The 21,479-nt window shown below is 55.0% G+C and overlaps 5 protein-coding genes across 5 annotated transcripts; 3 read left to right on the top strand and 2 right to left on the bottom strand.

Moving 5' to 3' along the window:
* Positions 1 to 448: 448 nt before the first annotated feature.
* Positions 449 to 5,406, bottom strand: VTN31DRAFT_4447 (uncharacterized protein; the record flags this gene model as incomplete). Its single annotated transcript, XM_069404836.1, has 6 exons — positions 449 to 772; positions 826 to 1,208; positions 1,256 to 1,362; positions 1,415 to 1,803; positions 1,855 to 2,194; positions 2,252 to 5,406. 6 exons carry the CDS (start codon positions 5,404 to 5,406, stop codon positions 449 to 451), a joined length of 4,698 nt encoding a protein of 1,565 aa, XP_069261770.1.
* Positions 5,407 to 6,705: 1,299 nt separating this feature from the next.
* On the top strand, positions 6,706 to 11,376 carry VTN31DRAFT_4446 (uncharacterized protein; the record flags this gene model as incomplete). Its single annotated transcript, XM_069404835.1, has 3 exons — positions 6,706 to 8,923; positions 8,988 to 10,804; positions 10,861 to 11,376. 3 exons carry the CDS (start codon positions 6,706 to 6,708, stop codon positions 11,374 to 11,376), a joined length of 4,551 nt encoding a protein of 1,516 aa, XP_069261769.1.
* Positions 11,377 to 11,474: 98 nt separating this feature from the next.
* Positions 11,475 to 13,309, bottom strand: VTN31DRAFT_4445 (uncharacterized protein; the record flags this gene model as incomplete). Its single annotated transcript, XM_069404834.1, has 3 exons — positions 11,475 to 12,895; positions 12,951 to 13,124; positions 13,189 to 13,309. The coding sequence occupies 3 exons, from the start codon at positions 13,307 to 13,309 to the stop codon at positions 11,475 to 11,477; spliced, it is 1,716 nt and encodes a 571-aa protein (XP_069261768.1).
* A 2,269-nt stretch (positions 13,310 to 15,578) lies between these two features.
* Positions 15,579 to 16,880, top strand: VTN31DRAFT_4444 (uncharacterized protein; the record flags this gene model as incomplete). Its single annotated transcript, XM_069404833.1, has 2 exons — positions 15,579 to 15,648; positions 15,694 to 16,880. 2 exons carry the CDS (start codon positions 15,579 to 15,581, stop codon positions 16,878 to 16,880), a joined length of 1,257 nt encoding a protein of 418 aa, XP_069261767.1.
* A 3,358-nt stretch (positions 16,881 to 20,238) lies between these two features.
* Positions 20,239 to 21,172, top strand: VTN31DRAFT_4443 (uncharacterized protein; the record flags this gene model as incomplete). The annotated part of the gene is made up of 3 exons (XM_069404832.1): positions 20,239 to 20,334; positions 20,391 to 20,817; positions 20,862 to 21,172. 3 exons carry the CDS (start codon positions 20,239 to 20,241, stop codon positions 21,170 to 21,172), a joined length of 834 nt encoding a protein of 277 aa, XP_069261766.1.
* Between the last annotated feature and the right edge of the window lie 307 nt (positions 21,173 to 21,479).

The raw sequence follows: 21,479 nt of genomic DNA, 5'->3' as shown, positions 1-21,479 counted from the left end.
TCCCTTGCCAATGCCGAGAAGTCAAGTGGAAGGTTTACCTATTACACACAATCAGAAGAAGCCCCAGTAGCATATCTAGATGCAATGGCCAAGCTGGTAAAATCCATCGGTGCCTGTAATTCGTTCGCAGTGATAATGTTCTGAGAAATGCCAAAAAAAAAAAAAAAAACCATACTGACCCTCACAATGACATGAGCAGTACAGAACTGGATCAAATTGGAGTGGTAGGGGGTTGTTCGATGATTCGGTCGAGGTCCCGGCGATGTGCCGATGTGGAAATCCGTTGTTAGGGTTAGGGTTTGAGTCCCTTGGCATCTTTTGGAAAGAAAATGTGGTACATAGCTGACTCGACTCAATAGGACTTAAAAGGGTATTCTGATTTATCAACTCGACTACCTATCTACAAGAACTCCAATGGGTCCAATGGGTACAAACATATGCCATTTGTTCAGTCAGGCGCAGGAGCCGCGGAAGGTGACGGGGAGTAAGACGCGGAAGTGCGGGGCGAAGGGGAAGCGTCCTGCTGTTGTGTTCTTTGGTCGGTCGACGGGGAAGGCTCCGCGGGTCTCATCGCGTCGGGCGGGAAGATCTCGTCAAAGAGCGACGGAAGGAATCGGTCGAGTCGCTTCCGGGTTTCGAACCATAGTCGCTCCTTACTTGGGTCTTGCGCGGAATCTGGGTCCGAACCAGAAGCGCCGCGTGGAGGCACGAGGTAGCCGCAGTCTCCCATGACAAGGAGGATATTCTTGATGCTCTCGGGAATGGCCTCCTCCTAATCATTTGGTTAATCAGCGGCCAGGCGAGGGTCCTGGATATTGAACTTACCAAGCTGTCGCCTTGCCCGCTGTTCATCATCCGATCCAGGATATCGAGGATCTTTAACCATAGTTCCAGCATCCCGCTCCACTGTGACAGCTGATCCAAGTACCGGAGAAAAATCTTGCAAACGAGCGTTGCGGCATGCACGCGTGTCTCGCTCATTCCGATAGGATCCGAGTGGTAGACCTCTGGCTTCAGAAGTCGTAGAATAAGCGGGAACAGCACCTCATCAAAGATGGCTGACCATTGCCTCTCATCGTCTGCAGTGAGCTTCAGTGATAGTAATATCCGTTGCAGTGCCGAGAGAGCATTGTGTCGGATTTCCCGGCAAGGGTTGATGCACTGCATGGTCAGCGACTGGAAAATCGGCGACCAATACGCCGCCCATGCTAATCGCTGTTAGCATAGGACCGTTCCTGGCAGTCAGGATACGCACCATCATTTCTCTCAAGATGTGACTGCTGAATAAGGGTAGGAATGCGCCCTGTAATCTGCTGAATAACGCTGATCGCCTTGGTCCCTCGCGTAACCGCCGGGTTTTCGCTACCCGGTATCAGCATAACACCGCTAGAGAGAGCAAGAAACGAACACATACACTGGCTTCTCAACTTTCCCGCCTCGAGACTTGCGGAGTTGTACATCCCTTCTCCGCTCATCGGCAGCCCCTATGCTTCCTGCACTGGCGAAATCGTTGGCCAGACTAACGGCCGACTCATAGTTGTCAGCCGACACCGCCGGCGGGCTGGCATTGACAACTTTCTGCAGTAGTTCAAACGCCAGATGAGCAGATTCCTCATGAGCGTGCAGTTGCTGCAGAATTGACCAGAAATCTGGCGAAACGACGATCTCATTTCTCAATGGGCCCGGGCCACTAACACATCGCAAGAGTCCATTCAGCAGATGAGTCGCCGAAGACCCCAGCACGTTCTGGTCGAGGCTCGAGATTCCATGCAACACCACGGGGACACGCATGAAAGATTGATCCTATCCTAGTCAGTTTGGTACACGCCACAAAGAAAGTGACTGATGACTCACATAACTCAAACGAAGGACATTAATGACATATGCCACCACTCGCGATACAACCAGTGGATGGAAATTCCTCGCATCTCGGATGATGCCCTGCAACGAACTTGCTACTCTCTCACCGACCGCTTCGATTGTCTCCTTGTCGCGGAGGGTCAAGACGGTGGCCAGTTCCAGAGCATACACGATGCCCGGATTATACCCCGAATATGACACTTCGCTCTTGACACTTGATGGCCGATGTCCTGCAAGCATTGCTGGTTTGACCATGATTACGGCGGGGCTCTCGTCGGGCAACTGCGACAGAATCGCGTCAACGATTGCCGAGATCGAAGAAACAGGTAATGACCTATGCGCAAAGTTAGCGGGTTGCAGCGACTACACAAAGCCAGTAAGCGAAACGCACTTCAGATTCTCCAGAATATCCTCAATCCCGCAAGCATTGACACAATCGATGGTGCACAAGGTGTTGTCCAACTCTTCATCCGAAGGCTCCGGAGGGTCATCGGCTGCATAGCTTGATAGATATGAGGTGAAGGCTGACAACAACCCAGTCTCATTCCGTTCGTCGCGCTCTACTACATGGGAGGGCGGTTGGAGGGGTATGGGCTGGACTTCCAGCATAGCATTGAAGCTCTCGCTGAAGGGCGGAATCAGTGAATTGATGAAGAGGTTGTGAAGGATTCGGAGCACGTATGGCCAGCTCGCCCTGGGAACATGCTCATTACCGACCAACACGCGGAACAGAACCACGGTCGCTAGTTGCGCTCGGAAATCTCGGCCAAACTTGACCGCCAGTTCGCTGACCATGACGGTCTTCTTGCCCGCCTGCACCTCAGTATTCAAAGCTGTGCTGGGCGGGTTTTCGGTGGCAAGCGTGCTGATCGTCGCCAGGGAATAAATGATGCGGTCGAAAGCCTCGGTCAGGCCATACCGGGCAGCGATCTGGGCGCACTGATCGAAACCCATGACGACCCGGGAGAATACGGCATCGTCTGACGCCGACATAAACACATAGGATAACGTAGCGACCACCGGTTTCCAGGTGGCCGCGAACATCTCTGCGTCGTAGATGTTGGTATCGCTGATGACCAGATCGCCAGCGTCCGGCGTCTTCTTCAAGAGTTCCTTCCATGCATAATCGAAGGCATGCTTATTTTCGTGCTCGTCGGGGACGATAATCTCGTTCTCCTTGATCGAATTGTAGATCTCCTCCAAGAACTCTGGTTCGAAATCCTTTCCGCCGTTAACGCCGGACAAATTCTTCATAAAGCCGGCGCACGTCATTCGATCCTTCGCCTTCACATTGGGGTTATACTGGTCGGTGTTCAGCATGATCGTGGCGTAAGCCAACACGAACAGAGCGTCCTTGTCCGCAACTCCGGCGGGGGCGGCTTTCTCCATGTACTTTTCGGAGAAGGCCGTCACGATTTTGCTGATGAGGGGAGCCTCGCCGGGCAACCGGAAGGATCCTAAAAGCTCCCGCAACGCGTCCACAACGCCTTTGCCCTTGAAGTCGAATAGGTCGATAAAAGCCTCCAACAATTTCTCATTGTTTCTCTTGGACAGAAATTCACCAAGAACTTTCTTTGAGATCCGGTTCGACCCCTTGAGAAATGTAGCCACTTCGACGGGGTCATCGGGATCTTTGATGATATCATTCGCCGCCAAGTATGCAATGCCAGCTTTGGGGTCCTCGTTGAACTTCATGGCTCCCCGGATGATAATTCGTTTTCGTTCTCGCTGGCCTCTCAGTTTGGCCGGATCGGGATACCCCTCATATTTTGGTTCATCGTTAAGGCGATCTGCGATGAATTGAACATACCCCAACAATGCCTCCAAACACAGCGGAGGAACATTTGTGGTGCTCCAAGTCGCCGAGTCTGGGAACGCATTGCGAGAGAGCAAGCCGACCATGTCTTCACAAAGATCCGCGCGGTCGACCTCACTGTCATAGTTTACAAAAAGTTCCACCATGAACGTCGGTATGCGAGTGAGCATGCCAATGCTTTCCACCATGGCTTCCCGAGCCTCGGGTTTTCTGGCGCCGCCCTCGAGACCAAGTTTCTGTCGGTCCTTGACCGGCACCGGCGTTGATCGACCGCTGCCTGGTTGGGACGGTGACGGCTTCACAAGCTTTGGTGCTTGGGGGACCCCTTCGTAAAGTGAAGGATCAATACCTTCCTCCCTCGGAATCTCTACTCGTGGGTGCAAGCAGGCGATCAGATAGGAGAGATACAACTCCTGTTGCAGTTTCAAAACTGAGCGACATGTCGACAGCAACGTCCCCGCTACTCGGAGGGATCCATTAAGAATGGCCATGTTCTCGGATCGAACCAACTGAAAGAGGTGGCGGCAGAGGTCGTCTTCCGCGAGGGCCACCAATGCAGGATGTCTTGCAATTGAAGGACCGGCAACCTCGAGCGCAACATCGATGATGCGCAACGCCATGATTCTCATGGCGTCTGTATGCTGCCGATTGTCGGGGTCCAACAGATCGATCAGGACCCGGAATAATTCCCGGATTGAGGGCAACCCATAGGGCTTGACGTCCTCCCACGTGTCACCCGTGGAAGTTTGCCCTTCCCCATTGGCCGAAGCATTTGGATTAGGCTCATCATCTCTCTCGACTTTCTCCTGAGAAGTCTCCGACCCGAGTGCGGACGGATTCTGAGAGGCTACAGTGTCTCCGTTCACAGAGGGGTCCATCTTCACATTAACCGTGTCATCGACGGCGTGGTCGCGCTGCGAAGCGCCAGCGGATGACTTATCGGTGTCCGCGGTAATGGCGTTGAGCCTCATAAAGATGACCTGACACATATTTACCATGGCAATTTCCGCCGCACGCCGCAGCACCTCCGACAGACGGTTCTGGCAGCACATGCTCAGGCCGGTCTCCATCATCTCACAGACACTCTCATCCCCGAGTAACTCGCCCTCTGGGCGTGACACTATGACTTCCATGAGTTTTAGTATTCGGAGCAGCACAATCTCATCGGCCGGCGTGTCGCTGGCTTCGAAACGGCAGTGTGTGATGGCGGCCGCCAACAGCTGCATCGCCAGCGGCAAGCGGGGGGAGTTGATGGTGATGATATTGTAGGCAAAGAACTTTGTGATGGCATTCACGGCCAGGGAAGTGATCGGAGCCGAGGTCGAGGACGAGCGGATGACCTGGAGAAACGGATGCAGCAAGGAGGGCGTATCGAAGGTCCGAATATCCTTGCAGCTCTTCAAGTCGCTCCGTAATCGCGTGAAAGCCGACATCAGCGGGTTATCCTGCATGCTCTTCCCCTTCTTCCCCCGGAGTCCCCAGCGGTTCACCAACGCATAGTCTGCCTCTGGCGACTTTGTCGACCCGGGGATCGCCAATCGACCGCCCGGAACCGGCGAGGCCGTGAGATCGCGGTCACTGCTTCGCGACGAGGTGCTGCCGCCGAGGATGGCGGCGACGGAGGAATGCGCCCAGCGCGCATGTTTGCGCATGGACGAGGTGACGGTAATACATTCTGTGGTGACCAGCGCTACTGGGTCCACGGCAATGGCGGGCACGGATCCGGACATCGTGGGCTTGCGGACAGAGCGGCGGCGCCAGCGATGGAGGAGGATCTGGACCTGGAGAAAAGCCGAGCTGTCCTAATTGCCTGATTGGGACTAGCGCATCGCATTGCAGCGGTTCTACTCCGTACAAGGTCAAGGTCGACCCTGTTCATGGAGGCAGGCCTACCTACGATGAGGTTTGTAAGCATGACGGGTTTGACTTTACAAGGTCGCAAAGAGTTGGTTTTTTATTCATTCTCCCACGCAGACGGCTCCATCAGCTGTTCCTGGCCCTTTCGCTGGACTCCTGCTGAGACTACCTGCTGCGAGTGGATGGCTGCTCCGGCAATCAAAACCCCTGATTCAGGGCAGGTAGAGCACTGGCGTGCCAACCCTCGGAGCGACCATTCTCAATACATGATACTATTTCACGCAGCTCCCTGACTCCTAGCAGCTTGCACCAACCCCAGTTTTGCAGACGCAGTGTTCGATTCCTGACTTTCTGTGTCGGGCCGTGGCAAATAAGTACTGTATGTACTTAGGTAGGTAGGCGGGGCGTCGGCGATTACGGTAATTTGTTCCAAACTGTCGCAACGGTTCTGCAAGGGATCGCGGGGCATATGGGTTATTATTATTGAGCGAGTGTCGTTCGATGACGAAAAGCTCCCTTTGCCGCTATCCAACTCTCTTGAATGCTCTTCTCGATGGGACTCGAGGGAATTGGGCAGCTTCAAGTCCCAAAGCAGCCGAAACCCCAGACGCAAGGGCTCAACCCTAATGGGAAGGCGGAGTGACGCCACAGTCACGTGCTTCCCCTAGCTTGGGCTGCTTGGCAGGCTAAAAAAAGCATCGGACAAATGAAAGCGTCGCCGCCCTGATTGGATGATTGCCCACGGTAAGGCCGCGGCCGGACCAATCCGCGATCGGGCCGAAATCGAGCCCTGTGGCTGGCTCCCTGGGACTCTTGGGAGGCCCTGACGCGCCCCGCCTGTCCCACGGGCAGTGGCTTCCGCAGTGGGCAATTCATCAACACGGTCGCTCCTGCCCTGTGTGTGTGTGATTTCCCTCCCCATGTTTGCGATCCTCCCGGTCTGCTCCTGCCGCATGGGCATGGCAGTCGGACTGTCCCGCGCGCGCTCCCTCTCGACCTGAGCGAGGAAACCGCGACCCTGACTGCGCTTCGCTCCTTCCTCCCACCGATTGCACCACTACTGATCCGAGTCATCCGAGGCAGGAGCGCTGTGCATGCTCGGTCGCTCCTGCTGTCTGTGCGCGCTCTCCCCCCGCGACTGAGTGTCTCCCGGAAAGAGCGACCGGCGCACCATGGCGACCGCATGGCCGCCCCTTCCGGATTTGGCGCTGGAGCAGCTGACGCTGTTCCACGCCGTCGATGCCGCTTTGGCGTCGGTGTTTGTTTTCTACGGCCCAGCAGCCACGCCCAATGCCTCGGTCAGCAGCTCGCGCATTCAGGCTCACATCTTCAGTGCCGCCGGAGTCAAGAGCTATCCTCGCCTGACCGTCTCCCCCGCCGCCCCGCTCTACGCTGCCGTGAATTTCCTGCCGCGCGAAAAACAGGGCGACGAGGTCTGCCGCGGCCTCGCCGTGAGTCTCTTCAAGTACCTGAGCGAGTTGCCGGCCGCCGTCAAAGACTGCGTGGCCGAAATCGCAAAGAACGCAAAGCCGTCGGGCCGCCCGCTCCAGCTGTTTGACGCCGCGCATGCCTCGGACCTTACCAACCGCATGACTCCGCTCGCCAATTCGGCCGGCATTGTGCGCGATCTCCGCGATGCTTTTGGAGAACGGAAACTGCCATGGGTCGATGTGGATGTGGTCCTCCCGCCGGGCACGATTGCGGACACGACGGCGCAGGAGCACCAGCAGCGCTCCGGCACGGACGACGCCATCGCGGATGGTGCAACACCGGATGACGGCTACGGCGCATATTCGGCTCTCATTCGGACGCTGGGCGATCCGGTTTTTCTGCCGACGTCGCGACTACGGCGTGCGCCATCGCAGCCTTCCAACCTCAGCAAGTCGCGCATCTTTACCAAAGCCCAAAAGGAGTCCTTGCGACTGGCCATGTGTGAGCTGGTGGACACAGAAGAGCGCTATGTCAGCAAAGTTTATGATTTGGTGCACAACGTGGTGGAAGAATTCCGCTTGAAGGCCCGGACAAAGTCGGCAACCAGCACGAGCCCCGACGAGGCCGCCCTCGCCGACCTGTTTCCTCCCTGCTTAAACGAGATTCTCGAGGTCAACATGGGCTTCCTCGAGGCCATCCGCAATGTCTTAGAATCAACGGAGCAGTCAGCTCTGGCTGACATCGCCGAAGACACCGAGATACAACGATCCAAGCAGGTCAAGGACCCAATAGGTGCGGTGGCATTCGCAAATACGCTGATGGAATGGTTCCCTCGCTTCTCCCAGCCGTATGCACAGTATATGCGAGCCCACATCGGCTTCACACAAACATTGAACACATTCTTGAAGGACGAGAAGTCCAGTTTCTCCCGCCGAGTCCAGGAGACCGGTGAGCAGAAACTGCGTTCATTGCTGATGGAGCCTGTACAGCGGCTACCGCGATACAGCTTGTTGATCGATACGATGACAAGCCACATTCCCTCCGTGCATCCGTCGGTGCGGCTGTTCCTCAAGGCCCGAGACACCATCAAAGACATATGCTCCCTCGACAACCCTGCCAATTCAGACAATGAACAGAGCTTGCGCCGCGTCATGCGCTTGGTTGAGTACTGGCCATCATCAGTGGCTCCCGCGGGGCGTCTGATAACCGCCGTGGACGTGATGGAACTCCTTCCTCCCTACCGAGCCGAACGGCTGGATCCAGCAAACAATGCTCCATCACTTCTCCTGTTGTATAAGAACTATCTTGTGCTGTTATCGCGGCTGCCTGGAAGCAGCATGACTGCGCGATCCCTGTTGTCCGACCTTGACGCGCAGGCCGTCGGAACTACCACCAAGACGCTCTCCCAGGGCAATCCCCATTTCCGGTTCGTTACGGCATTTGATCTGGAGTCTCTACGCTGTATGCAGTCTGCCAGTGGCCATGTTTTGCACTTGATTCCGAGCACAAGACACTCGACAGGAGCATCGCAATCAACCCCAACTACGCCTTGCGCTTTGCAGCTGTTTGGTTCTTACGAAGGCCGAGCAAGCAGATTGATAGAGGAGATTGTCAAGGCCAAGATCGAAGGACGCTTCACCGAGCGAGAGCGTGAAGGCAATAAATGGACTCTCAGGAGTCCGGCGGTCCCGTCCGGGGAGTTGGGAATCCTCGCGCCGGTGTTCGAGGACGATCCCGATGGAACCATGGGCCGAGTCGGGTACTCGCCCATCCGGATTGTCTTTGACACGCCGAGAGCTGTGTGCAGGAAAATCCTGGAAAGCACAGCTGTGGAGATGATCTTCTCGATAACGTCTTTGGGCGATTCCCAGTATAAGATCGAGATGGATTCCATCACGGGGGCCGGCGCCGCAGATACGATTAACGCTCCCGAGTTTCCAGCCACACTTTCCAAAACACGTAAGTACACATGAGATTGAGTTGTCGTTGTCGGGAGATTGGTTTGCTGAGCAAGTGGATTCAGTGTCCAACCTTCTAGCTCCGTTGCATCAACCGCAGAACCCAGGACTGGCGGAGTCGTTGGTGAATATGAACCTCGACGTCATCCGCCATGTCGCCGCAAGGATACTGTCCCCATCTAAAAGTTACCGGGGCTTTAGACCGCCTTCTCCAAGCAAGCTCATCTCAAATCTCTGGGGGGGAACGTCGAAAGACCCTCCGTCGCTTTCCAGGGCCTTTAATCCCAATGCCGTGCTCGGTGATATTCCTAAAATCGCTCCAAATAAGATGGACGCAAGGCCCACGACGTCACCTGCAACATTGGACGACCCCTCTCTGAAGATCTCGATTGTAGGATCCGAGTCCTCTCAACAAGACGATCCTCTCCATGGCCTGGAACAAACGTTTTCATCATACATGCTGGCGTTGCGGTCTCGTAGCGGGAATATCGTGGGCCGGATCCTCCGTGGGCGGGCGAATGCGGACAAGGCTGCGGTCAATGCGCTGTACAACGTCCTGCTGGAGGATCCAAACCGGCTGCAGGCAGCTGCAGAGGTTCCCGTGGACGTCTTGTTTGTTGCGTTTGAAACGTTCATGCTCAATGCTTGGAAGAGCACCATTGGGCCTATATTTACACCCGAGACCCTGCAAACACTGGAGGAGAAGTTCAACTCGCTCTTTCCTGGTGACTTTGAGGTCTATTTCCGGAAGACTCTGGCAGACCTCTGCCCTCAGAATCGACGTGCTTTGGCAGGAATCATTCGTCTCCTTGCTGATCTTTTGGAAGCGTCCGGCAACGATGGAGACCGGGGGGCGTTGACGGTAGCGTTTGCCGAGATCCTCGCGGAGAATCAGGACCCGTTGCCGTACATATCGCTGCTGGATCGACTAGTGGATGACTTCGATAATCTCTTTGAGGACTGTGACAGTAAATCGCAAGCCACGACGCCGAGCCGGCCGGTTTCATCACACGCGGGCTCGTTGAGCTCCAACGCTTCGTCGTTCCGGAGGCGGCTCGGGTTCGGCCTGCACCGGGAGAACTCGACTCGATCTGACGTGGAGAGTAAAGTCGGCTCCTTAATCCGAACGCTGAGCAAGACTAAGAACACGGGCGACTCGGAAACGCCAAAGGCAACTCTGACACGTTCCAAGTCCACGGATACGGATACCCGACTCTTGAATGTGTTGCGACCGGCGTCACGAGAGCGACCGGGACTCCACGGAGCCTTCACCCCAGAGGAGAGCCTGCACAAACCGGGCAGTTCTCAAGACGATGGGGCGGTTTTTGACGAAGCGTCACCATTCAGCAAAGCGGGCCCCGGCAGGCGAAAGAAACGGCGCAGTTCTTTGTCGGACCTGCCACGTCCGTCTACACCGACAGAGCCGGAGGAACTGGAGCCTGTTGAGATTCCGAAACCGCTAACGCCGCTAGCGGGGCGATCACGTCCTCGATCGGATCTTATGGTGACACGACATTTGCGACAACGGAGCACCCCGGAGCCTTCTCAGGAGCCAGCATCGCCAACACGGCCGGCGTCCCCTTTGCGACAGTCTCCCACCCGGCAACCTGACTCACTGCTTCGACCGAGGTCACCGTTGAGGAACGAGAATGTGCCACCCAGGCCGATGCTGACGGAGCGGGCTGTCAACAGACGGCCTCAGTCTCCTCCAGCGACGAGAAAAAAGCGGTCCGACACGCTGACGAGCTTGCCTCAGCCAATCAAGCTTGAGCCGACAGCGGAACGGCCAATGACTTCACACGGAGCGGAGACGACTCGGCGTGAGAGAGCTTGGTCATCTCCGCAGAAGCCTCAGAAATTACGGATGCAGAGCCCACAGAAGGTAGGTGTTTTACTCCGCTGGGATAGAGGTACGGATGGCTGATATGAAAGGGACAGCTGCGTGACCGTCTCCAGAACGAGAGACAAGCTCAAATCGCGATGGAGTCGACGTTCCAGGAAGAGCTACGACTGATCGAGAAGGAAATCTCCGCTATTTCAAGCCCGCAATCGACCACGACAGAGCAAGACGCCTCTGGCCCAGCCGACATTGTCGCGGAACTGGAAAGGCGCGTGCAGGAAATGGAAACAAAGCTGGCAACGATACGATACGACATGGAAACCCGGACCAAGTCGCTGGAGAACGACATCGAGACGTCGCTGTTGGTCAGCGAGCGAAGAGCGAAGAAGTTGGACGAGCTCTACCGGGCGGCCAGCGCGGAGAACGAGGCGCTGTATGAGCGGTTTAACAGCGAATTAGCCAAGCTAGTCAAGGATATCCGGGCAGGAGATGGGGCCGAGGCGCTCAAGACGCAATTACGCGAGGCGCTAGAGGAAGTCGGGCGGGTGAAGAAGGAGAACATGCGACTCAAACGCGAAGTCAGTGGACTACGAGTGCAGCGAATAGACGGGTAATGAGCTTGTGCGACGGATGGCTCGTGTACAATGACCTGCATGTATTTCCCAAGGCGAATCGGTGGCAAAAGGTTGTGTTTGAGTAGTATTACAAGCGTTCATTGTTCTGTGTACGAATCCAATCCCATCATTCGGAAAATAGAGTGATCAACCGCCTTGTACATCCACTCATAATCGACCTGGAACGGGGACCTGCGGGGGACGTAGAGATTCAAACCGAGCGTGGGCAGGGCGAGATAGGTATCCCTACCCACAGTACCGGTACCCGCCTCATCAGGACTAAGCTTATCAGACCGCCGCCGCCGCATGACCAAGACCGGCAGCGTGAACCTGGTCAGCCCCGGCGCAGTACGTGCCAGCGTCCTCTTCAACTCCGCCACGATAAACCCGGCCCTATCCTCCCTTGCCTGGGCAGCTATGGGCTTCAAATCCTCCGGCTGCAACGGGCGGGCGATCAACTCATAGGCATCCGAAGCAAACTCCGGCCCCGAACCAGGGCCGAAACGGGACCGCAGACGGGCACGCATCCAGAAGCGGTTGTCCCATAATTTCCACCCCCACGAATCCGGATCTGGTTCGGAGAGGCAGACTTCCGGCTGACGGTGACGACGGTAAGGCTGACGGCTGAGGTTCCAGGCATTGGGGTTATCTTCCACGGGGCGGAACAAGACGTCTCCGGCGGTGAATGGTGGGCGACCTTTCCCCGAGGAAGACGGGAGGTTGTTCTCGGCAGGGAAGACATGGTTTGTGGCGGCGAAGAGGTAGGTCTGCACGGGGAAATGATTTTCTGGCTGCGGGGCAACCAGCTCGGTGATGCGGCGGAGGGTGAGGGCGAGGATGTCGCTATGGAGGGAGGAGTAGGAAGAGGAAGGGGGGAATTCAACGGTGAGGGAGCCTACCGCGGGAGATAAGTCGATGACTCTACACTTGCTGAGGAGCGCGTTAGACTCGTTTGTGGCGGCGCGCAGGCGGGATTGGCTGGAGGAAATGAGTGAGGTGATTGACTGTTCCTCGAGGGCGCGCGGTAGGCGCGCGGAGCGCCGCATGGCGCGGACGGCGTTGCGCGGAGTTAGGGTGGGATCGAAGTTTGTTGGGTCGGAGACGAAGGGGATGTCGTTTTCGCGGCAGAGCTGCTCGAGATGGGCTTTGGGGAAGTCCAGCAGCGGCCGACAGATGACCAAGCCAGTGTGGGCTAATCTCGGGGTGGTCGATGATTTGGACGCGCTTTGACGGCGTGAGGAACCGGCCTCCGATACTCCGAAAATCCCATGGCACTCGGGCATGCGGGCCATGGCAGGGATTCCGGCCAGCCCGGAAACGGGCGCGCTGCAGGCTAGCCGCCAGATGGTGGTTTCGATGTTGTCGTCCCGGTGGTGCCCTGTCAGGAGAGCCTCAATCCTGTTCCTCCGACACGCGCGGCCGAGCGCCTGGAAGCGCAGGCGTCGGGCCAGCGTCTCGAATGCTGTCACGGACTGGACCTCCTGCGGCCATTCCAAGGGAAGGATTTCTGACTCCACATCTATGAACCATCATCAGCACGGTTCGCAGGGTAGGTATCTCGCATAGTTAATTACCTAGCTGCCTCAGCCACCCTGCAACTTTCTCGGCTTCGCGCGTGCTCTCCTCGCGGGCCTTGTGGTCGACGATGAACCCTTTGATATACATATCATGCAGCAGTTTGCTTCTCTCGAGCTGCTTGCAGAGCACAGTCAGGGCCATAGAGTCGGCGCCCCCACTGACGGCGATACCTGATAATCGACAGGTTAGTTCAAGTAACATATTCATGCCACCCAAAAGACAATTCGGGATTACCGAGCCGTCGAGGCAACTGCCTCTCGAAACGAGGGTTGCTCCGCCATGCTTGCTGGAAGTTTTGCAGGAACTGAGTCACTGTGATCGGGCCACGGAACCCATCCCGGGCGAGATGCGCCATGAATACATAAAAGTACAGTCAAAATCGACTACTTTATCAAAGGCTGTTTCAATGTCATCTACTCCATGAACTCGGGTGTGAGAGTATGCTTTGAGCTCTTCACGCTCTCGCTGCAGATCATGGCATGAAGTTGATCTCCGTAAGCACGTGACTTGTTGGTACCTGCCGATCTGATCCACGGGCTCATGCTGATTGGCTGGCTTGGCTGCGCAAATTTTTCTACAAATCAAGTTTGATCCGGAGTTTGATCAAAATAAATCAAGTAACTTAAAAATAACTAGTTAACTACGAGTAACTACCAGTTAAAGTGATTTTCTGTAACTTTGTTAGGGCTTGGTAACTGGCTGTTCCGCTGTTGCGTACGAGGATGTCGCAATTCTCTTTCATTGCATACTGTACTCCGTACCAGGGGACCGGGGCAGGCCGCCCCCCGGACCCCCTGGGGCGCTGACATAATCGCAAACGCTCGGCTGCGGTGGCAGCCAAAATAGCGGCCTAGCGGCCGGAGAGCCAGTTGGCTTGACCGAACTGGCTTATGTCGTAAAAGATTGAAGAATCTCCAGAACCCAAACAAGCAGTCTTCCTTCTCACCACTGAGAAGGCAGTAGTATGTGGTGTCACTTCCGAGTTCAACTTCCACTGCTCGATGCAAAAATCATAGATCCAAAAGACCCTCTCAAACGATTCAGTCGGATTCCCGTTGTGCCGATAAATCTTGTGCCAGATGTCCGGTCTTTTGTTATGCTCCAGGAATAGCGCAGTACTACTCATGTTCAGTGCCCCAGCCTTTTCTCGCTTATCCTTCTGCACAACGTTTCGAGTATGTATCAGACCACGTGATCGTGCCTCCTGGAAATTCTTGCTGTATCTGGGTTGCTATGTCGTCGTTCGACAGCTTTGATATTTTCGCAAGCGGTAGGATTCTCTCCCGTACACTTGACGTCCGATGCATTCGACGATGACCGGGAGAATACGACGCCCTTTTGACATCGAGAGGATGGTTGTGTTCAAGGGTAAGGACCCTGAACCGCCAGGCACCATTGTCACGTACTGGAACGTGGCAGTCCAATGCAATCGATGATGGTGTCATTATATCTGAAGATGAGATGATAGTAGTCCGGATGATGACAACACCGGATGGAGGTGCACGTGACAGCTCGGTCCATAAAAAGCGGAGGTCGTGTCAGAGTCTACGTAGGCAAAGCCCAGAGGCGACCTCCCGTACATGAGAGGAACTGCATGGGGAAGGAAAAGGAGAACAGATGTGGTGACAAGTCGTGTGGAAGTAGGCGATAGTGAGTCACGTGGTACATCACGTGATATGGATGAAGGTCACGTGGATCTACCTAGTCCCGTGACCAGGGCTTCTAGCCGTTGACAGGTCGTCCTCGACCGTCTCTGATACTGGTGACGCGCGGCTGTCGCGCGCATGCCCTGAAATGAACCGAGCCTTGCCGTTTTGGGCAAAGATTAGATACTACCTAGATGTCGCACTGAGGCCACCAGTGCGAGGAAAGATGACCTGTCCGACAAACAACTGTCTATAGTCGACTCTCTAGAAAACTAGATACATCGCTCATCGAAGAAATCGTGGGCCGCACAAGAGCTGGACCTAAGCGAGGATGCTGACTAAGCACGGTAGTGCGTAACACTAGACTTCAGCACGGTCCAGAGGCTTCATTTGCAGCAGAGGAGAGCAGAGGAATAGTTGAGCAGCAGCTCCCTATAGAGTACAGACAAATGAGGCAGGTCTTGATTCGTTGATTGATTGAAGTGCACATGAAGCTTGAACTGAAAAAGGAGCAGAACATCACCTCTGGAACGAAGACCCTGGGGAAGCCATGGTTTTTATTACTGACTCAGTATGCTACTTGAAACACCGTTTGTGGAGGAACTCTTTGTGTTTCTGAATCGGTCTCTAGGGGACGAGTCTGACTGGTGTAGGTGGTCGTTTTACGCAATCACCTGGAAATCAACGGTGCCCAGGTCGCGGACTCGAGCCAAGTGGCAATCAGCGGCTTAGGGGCAGGTCGCAATTTTCTTATTGTACCGCATAAGCTTCCGCGATCGGAGATTCCGACGATTGGACGCGAGGAAGAGTACGAAACCGTCACAGATATGTGGTTGGAACGGTGTTTGGATCAGAAGCGGCTGGTGACTCCAGAGGCTCATGTTACCAGCACTCCGTTTCCGTTGTTTCCGATTCCAGGTAGGCGGTTCTTTTAACATCTCTTTGCATCGGATACTGACAGGAGAAGGGTTCGACAAAATGCGGATCTGCTCCACGGGGTTCGCTGGGATTGATCTGCTGCATCTGTCGAAGCTCGTCAAAGTTATGGGTAAGTATCAGTGACGGGAGCGCAGAATCACGTTGACCTTCCAAGGCGCTACATATGAAGAGTACCTAACACCGAGTGCCTCGGTGCTGGTATGCAATGATGCGCGCACCGCGAACGCAGAGAAACTTCGGCACACGGCGGAATGGGGCGTGCCGGCCGTCTCTGCGGACTGGCTCTGGATCTCGGTGCAGACGGGACAGAAGAAACCGTTTGAACCGTACCTTATTCACGCGAAGCCGTCGCAGTCGACCAGGATTGACGAGAAACCATCTTTGCGCCCACATGTCGAGGCAAGAGACCGCGAATCAGTCTGGCGACGAACGTCGATCTCGCCGGAGAAACACGGCAGTATGCCTCCGCCGACCAACGACACAAGCGCGGCGACATCCCCGCACAAACCAACGGACGACGATAAGGACGAGAAGCAAGAACCGGACAAGCCCGACGCACCCTCGTTGAAGAAACCCCTCTCTCGGAGCTCGTCCAAGGTTCTCGAATCCGCCATCAACAGCTTCCTGAAACAAGCGCGGGAGAGTAACAACAACCAAAACAACACCTCCGGCGAATCCCCTACAAAGAACAACAACAACGGTCCACAGTGGAAACGCAGCGTCCTCGGCCGCGCGCTCTCCGGAGCTTCCACGACGTCGACAATGACCAATCTCACCACCGGTGCCGGCGTCCCACGCGGCGCCTTTTCTCGCACGAGTTCCATCGACACGCTCAACGAGGACGGCTACGGCAGCACAATCGATGAAAGCACGAGCATCCAGCACGACCCCAGCACCAAGACGAGCCGGAACAACAGCTTCCTCTCCACCACCGGGAAGCCCACAACCGGAGGAGGAGGAGGATACATCGACTCCCCGGTCCTGGAAGACGAGGAGCCCCCGCCAACGACACAGCTCAATTACGAGGATCCAGAGTCGACGCGCATGCGCGAGAAGATTATGCGGCGGGCAGCGATGAAGGCAGCACGGAACAACGCCGCCGATGATCAGCAACAACAAGAACAACAACAACAGCAGCAGCAGCAGCAGCAGCAGCAACAGCAACAGCCGAGCATGACCTCGACCACTACTACGAAGCAAGCCGTGATCATGGACGAGTTCGATGTCGATGGCCACCGACGAGCAACACGCCGCAGTAGACGGTTCGCGGAAAAGGAAAAAGAAAAAGAAAAAGACAGGGAAGGGAAACGGATGCCGTTTTGGGATGATGATTCGGAATGAGCCAAAACTTTTTCTTTCTCTTTTTTTTTTTTTTTTTTTTTTTTTTTTTTTTTTTTTTTTTTCTTGCTCTTGGGGTAGTTCTTGCGGAATAAACTGGGCATTGGGCGGTCACTTGCTCGATTCAATGATTCGTGGGAACGAATAGTTGCGCTTGGTTCGGAGTCTATGTACATACGGCGTCGATGGAGCATGGAAATACATCATGCATGATATAGGTAGTTACGGTACAGGAATCAATTTGGTATACAAAATATACATCATGAGAATCATGAGATAATGAAGCCAAGAACAGCAAAACACGGAAATACAGAATACATGGATGCATGATGATTGTTACAGGATTCCTCGTGACGGACATGCAATCCTTTTTTTTTTTTAGCCTTTTTCCTCCCACGGCGCCATGCAACACTTCTGCTGATTTTGTGGCGGAAGATAGTGCCAAGGGGGTGATGACGACCACGGGATGGGAGTGCTGCTTGGCGGAACCGCGGAGTCTGCTAAACTCGCATCGTTCTGTGCTTGGCTCTGACTTGTTGATGCTGCAGGCTTTGGGAGAGTTGGCGACTGGGACGTCTTGGCCATGGAGTGGGATGGCCGAATCGGGTCTGGAGAGTCAAAGTCCAGATCAGAGTCATTGTCAAAATCGTTCTCATCGAAGTAGACCGAGTCGTGGAGCGAGCCCAAGGCTGACGACATGCCGCTAGCTGTCTCCAGCTTTCTTTTCACGCCGGCGACCTGCTGCGTTTTCCCGACCGTCGTCGCGCTGTGCGTGTTCAAGCGAGCTGATTTGAACTGGAGCGGCTTCGTGGGTCCGGGATTGTTCTGAACTGCCTTATGAAACATGGTTTGCGCGTGAGGCTCCTCGAGGGCGACGGTTGAGGACGAGAATCGACCAACACCGAACGGCGCTCGATGCAGCGAAGAAATCAATTGCCTTGGAGACACCGGGCCCCGAGTCGCCAGCGTGCGAGCAGACATAAAACGAGTGAGAAAAACGCGGAAAAAAGTGGAGGTAGCTACGGGAATGGCATTGGGCGGTTCTGTAAACTCTCGTCGCGTTTCTCGTGCGGCACAAGAACAAACGTTGCGGCGCGTGTCAAGCGTGGTTCCACAAGCCGAATGCCCTGAGGCTGTTTCTCGTCACGTGAGATAAACACTCGCAGAACCACGTGATAACCTAGGTTACCTAAGTACGGAGTAGGGTGTATGTGTATCTATGTATCGATGAGTTAATGTGAACAAGTTACCGTCCTTAGGTATTTCAAGCCCCAGCCCTTTGCAACTAGTCCCTCCTGCCAATCAGCGCTGCCGGGTCGAGGTCCCCCTGCTTCCCCGGCGGCCCGACTTGAGCCTAAACGCGGCGGAAGAAAAATAGCCACTGTAACCTAACTTCATCTTGACAATGAGGAGAACCACGTGATAAGCAACCCCTGAGATAGGCCTAACCTACAGTAGGGTGTAGGGGCCGCAGTTGTGGGCGGAAATAGGAGCCTTCACATCTACCGCTCCTTGGTTCGGAGCTTCGAAAGTGCCAACGCCTGTTTTAAGGGCATCGACCTTGCAAAATGGGCAGCGACAGGTGCACTTTGGATGCGTTCATGCGCCTTGCTTCCGAGATGCCAGATCCAACAAATCATTGGCAGTTGGTGACAGCCACCGCAGGGACTGCGCCGTTCCTTTCTCTGCCAGCGATTCATTTCGGGTATAATCTTCGGGCTGGTGTACGAAAATGACGAGGTCGCCCTTTCGCCAGCAATATGATTGTCAGAGCGACGGGTAATTTTTTCGTCCATCATCATGATATGGACAGTTTGGCAGGACTGGCCTTTATAGACTGCCGTAATATGGTGATATCCAACCCGTCGATTCGTCCGTTCGAACTCCGAACGGCAATTGGGTAGGGAGCGGTTGACGAAGGTACCCTTGCTCACGGGTTCGGCGTTTGATTTGGAGCCGTTTCCTGATGAGCAGCACGCACCCAATGTGAGTTGCTGTGTGATTTGGTTCAGAGCGCGGGTCAGAGAGGTTTGGCAGGACTCGCAGGATTGCAGGGGTTTCACGGTGCGGCTGTATGTGCCGCATTTCGTCATTGAAATGGATGATTCCCCATGACCTCCACTGTGTATTTCAAGTAGGTGGTCGTTGGGATAGGAGTCCCCTACCTAGCATGGGAGACACAGTTGATGTTGTTGGATTTATGATCGGCGTTCATGAACGAGGAGGTTGGTTATCACCGCTGGTGGCTATCATGGAAATGAGGCACCACCGAGGACGTTTTAGGCGTAGAGTATGAGGAGACGGTGGCAGAAAAAGTCAGGCTGCTCATTGGCAGAGTAGCATGATGGACACCAAAGAACGGTTGAAAGCAGTCAATAAGCCTGTAGCATGCAGAGGATCGTCTTCGGCTGTGTTCATTTACTCCAAAGAACAAGATTGTGACCGACAAAGCAGGAAGATGACTTAGCTACTGTTCTTTGAGATTGTAAGGTAGCACCTTTTCGTGGCGAGTCTTCGAGCGGAATCCCTGAGAGACGAACAGTATGACAGTAAGGGCAGCGGCGTCCCCATTTACATGGGTAGTATAGTTGAGTTTATGGTCCCGCGGGGATACTGTACTTCAAGTGCAGGTAGGACGGCGAGAGATGCCGCTCGGGCCATGACTTTGAAAGTCGTCTGAAAGTAGCGAGTTAGCAAGCAACTGTTCTTCGCGTACGTATCAAATAGGAAGACCATTCTGTTAAGACAAGCAAGGAACGGAGGGATGAAATTTGGTAATCACTCTGTACGGAGTAGGAGGAAGTACACATCTTTCCTTTGAACATTCATTAAGTACCTAGCTATATAGAAATTTACAAGTTTGAGGGCGTCAGATCCGAAAAGTGACTTGACCACCAACCGAACTGTACCTCTGGTCTGGGCCTTGATCGGATCTCAGGGTCGTTAGTATGCACACTCATGAAAGATAATCGAAGGGAGGCAGTATGTGAGACGAATCTCTTGAACAAAATGCTCCGCCGTGGAAGCAGCCGTGTGGAAGACCTGAAAGCAGCAACAATTCGTTATCATGATGGCTTTTGATCTGTTGATGTTGTTGGAAGGACGTTATGAAACGTCTTGGTTTTTTCCAGAATTTTCGAAAGGGACGAGGAGTCTAACACGAAGACGGACGTCGCCAATTTACGGAATCAACCCATGCAGGCCGGCCGCAAGGTGAAATTGTTACCTGGATGCCCTGCTGCTCCCCTTCATGCGGTCAATTGCCGGCTTCCAGCAAAGGGGGACGTACTACCTGCCGCAGGCCCAAGTCACCCCGCCGGAGTCGTTCACTCGGGCCATCTGGCCGTGGGTGGAAGAATAGATGGCCTGGTTCCGGCTGGACGCCCCTCCGGACCAGCGGATTCCCCAGGAGGATCACGCGATGGTGGCGCGGTATGGGTCCCCAACGCGAAATGAAGTGACCGGTCCTGCTTTCCAAACCTCCTGCGTCAGTTTCGAGAAATCTTTCTGCAGGATTCGGTCATCCTCCGCGAGGAGTTTCCGGGGCACGTCATGTGGACCGATCCGGTCTTCAATGGGCCGGAGTACAAGCAGTTCGCGGCGCAGGTGAAGCGGTGCCTGCAGGAGGAGCGCCCGCCGCTAGAGGTCCAGCTCCGGCAGGTGGTCCCGGCGCTCGCCGAGCAACTGGGTCTGTTGACCCGGATGGTCTGGCAGGTCACGCAATACCAGGCGACCCTGATGCAGCAGTACGTCGCGGATCTGCAGGAGCGCGAGGCCGGTATCCAGATGCAGATCGCTGCGCTCCAACGCCAGCCCGGCGGCTCAAGCGGGAATGCACTGCCTTCTGCCACTGAACAACGCCCGCGGAGCGAGCCTGCGTCATCCTGGCCAGCCACTGTCGCCGCAGAGTTGGGACCCAACCCGGCCCCGGATGATCCCCGTCGTCACCAGGGAGGAGTGCAGCAGCAGGGGCCGGAACCTCAGGTCACCCGATATATACCATGTCCCGGGAGGTCAAAACCGTCCCAGATCTCTGGCGGGTGTGGACTGAGGGTCTGCATGGAAACCCGCCGATTCAGGTGCTCGAGAGCCAGCATGGGTCCGAATGGCGGCGAGAGCACAACGAGCGAATGTTCTGCCATTGTCGGAAGCGAATCATTGATGCGATTCAGGAGCGGTGCCGTAGGGGCATGCCAATCCGGGCCGTTGTGGAGGAACTGGAGCAGATGCCGGCTCGAGGGAACATGTCCCTTCACAAGCTGTCAGAAGCCTTTCGAAAGTGGGAGCGGTCCTGAACGATTTGTTTTGCTTGTGTTGTAAATTCAGATCGTTGCAGTGCTGTTTGTTTTGTCAATAGGTACTACTAGGTACTAGTACATTCAATTGGGAGCGGTAATAGACCAAGAATCGTACTCATTAGTACGGGAGGCAGTCGATAGTGCCAGTACAGCGCAGCAGACATAGCCTACTACTGGAGTAGTAGGTAATCCTAAAGTACTAACTCCTTACCATCGTGGTTACAGTACTTTACTGTGCAGTCTACTTCGTATCAGAACGGAGGTGCTACCCCGACAACATGGAGAAGCCTTGAATCTCCAAAGG

The sequence above is a fragment of the Thermomyces dupontii genome (assembly GCF_041956625.1).
Source record: "Thermomyces dupontii strain NRRL 2155 unplaced genomic scaffold VTN31scaffold_3, whole genome shotgun sequence".
Taxonomy (NCBI): Eukaryota; Fungi; Ascomycota; class Eurotiomycetes; order Eurotiales; family Trichocomaceae; genus Thermomyces; species Thermomyces dupontii.
The sequence above is the reverse complement of the archived record's forward strand: the minus strand, read 5'-3'. Positions and strand labels throughout refer to the sequence as shown.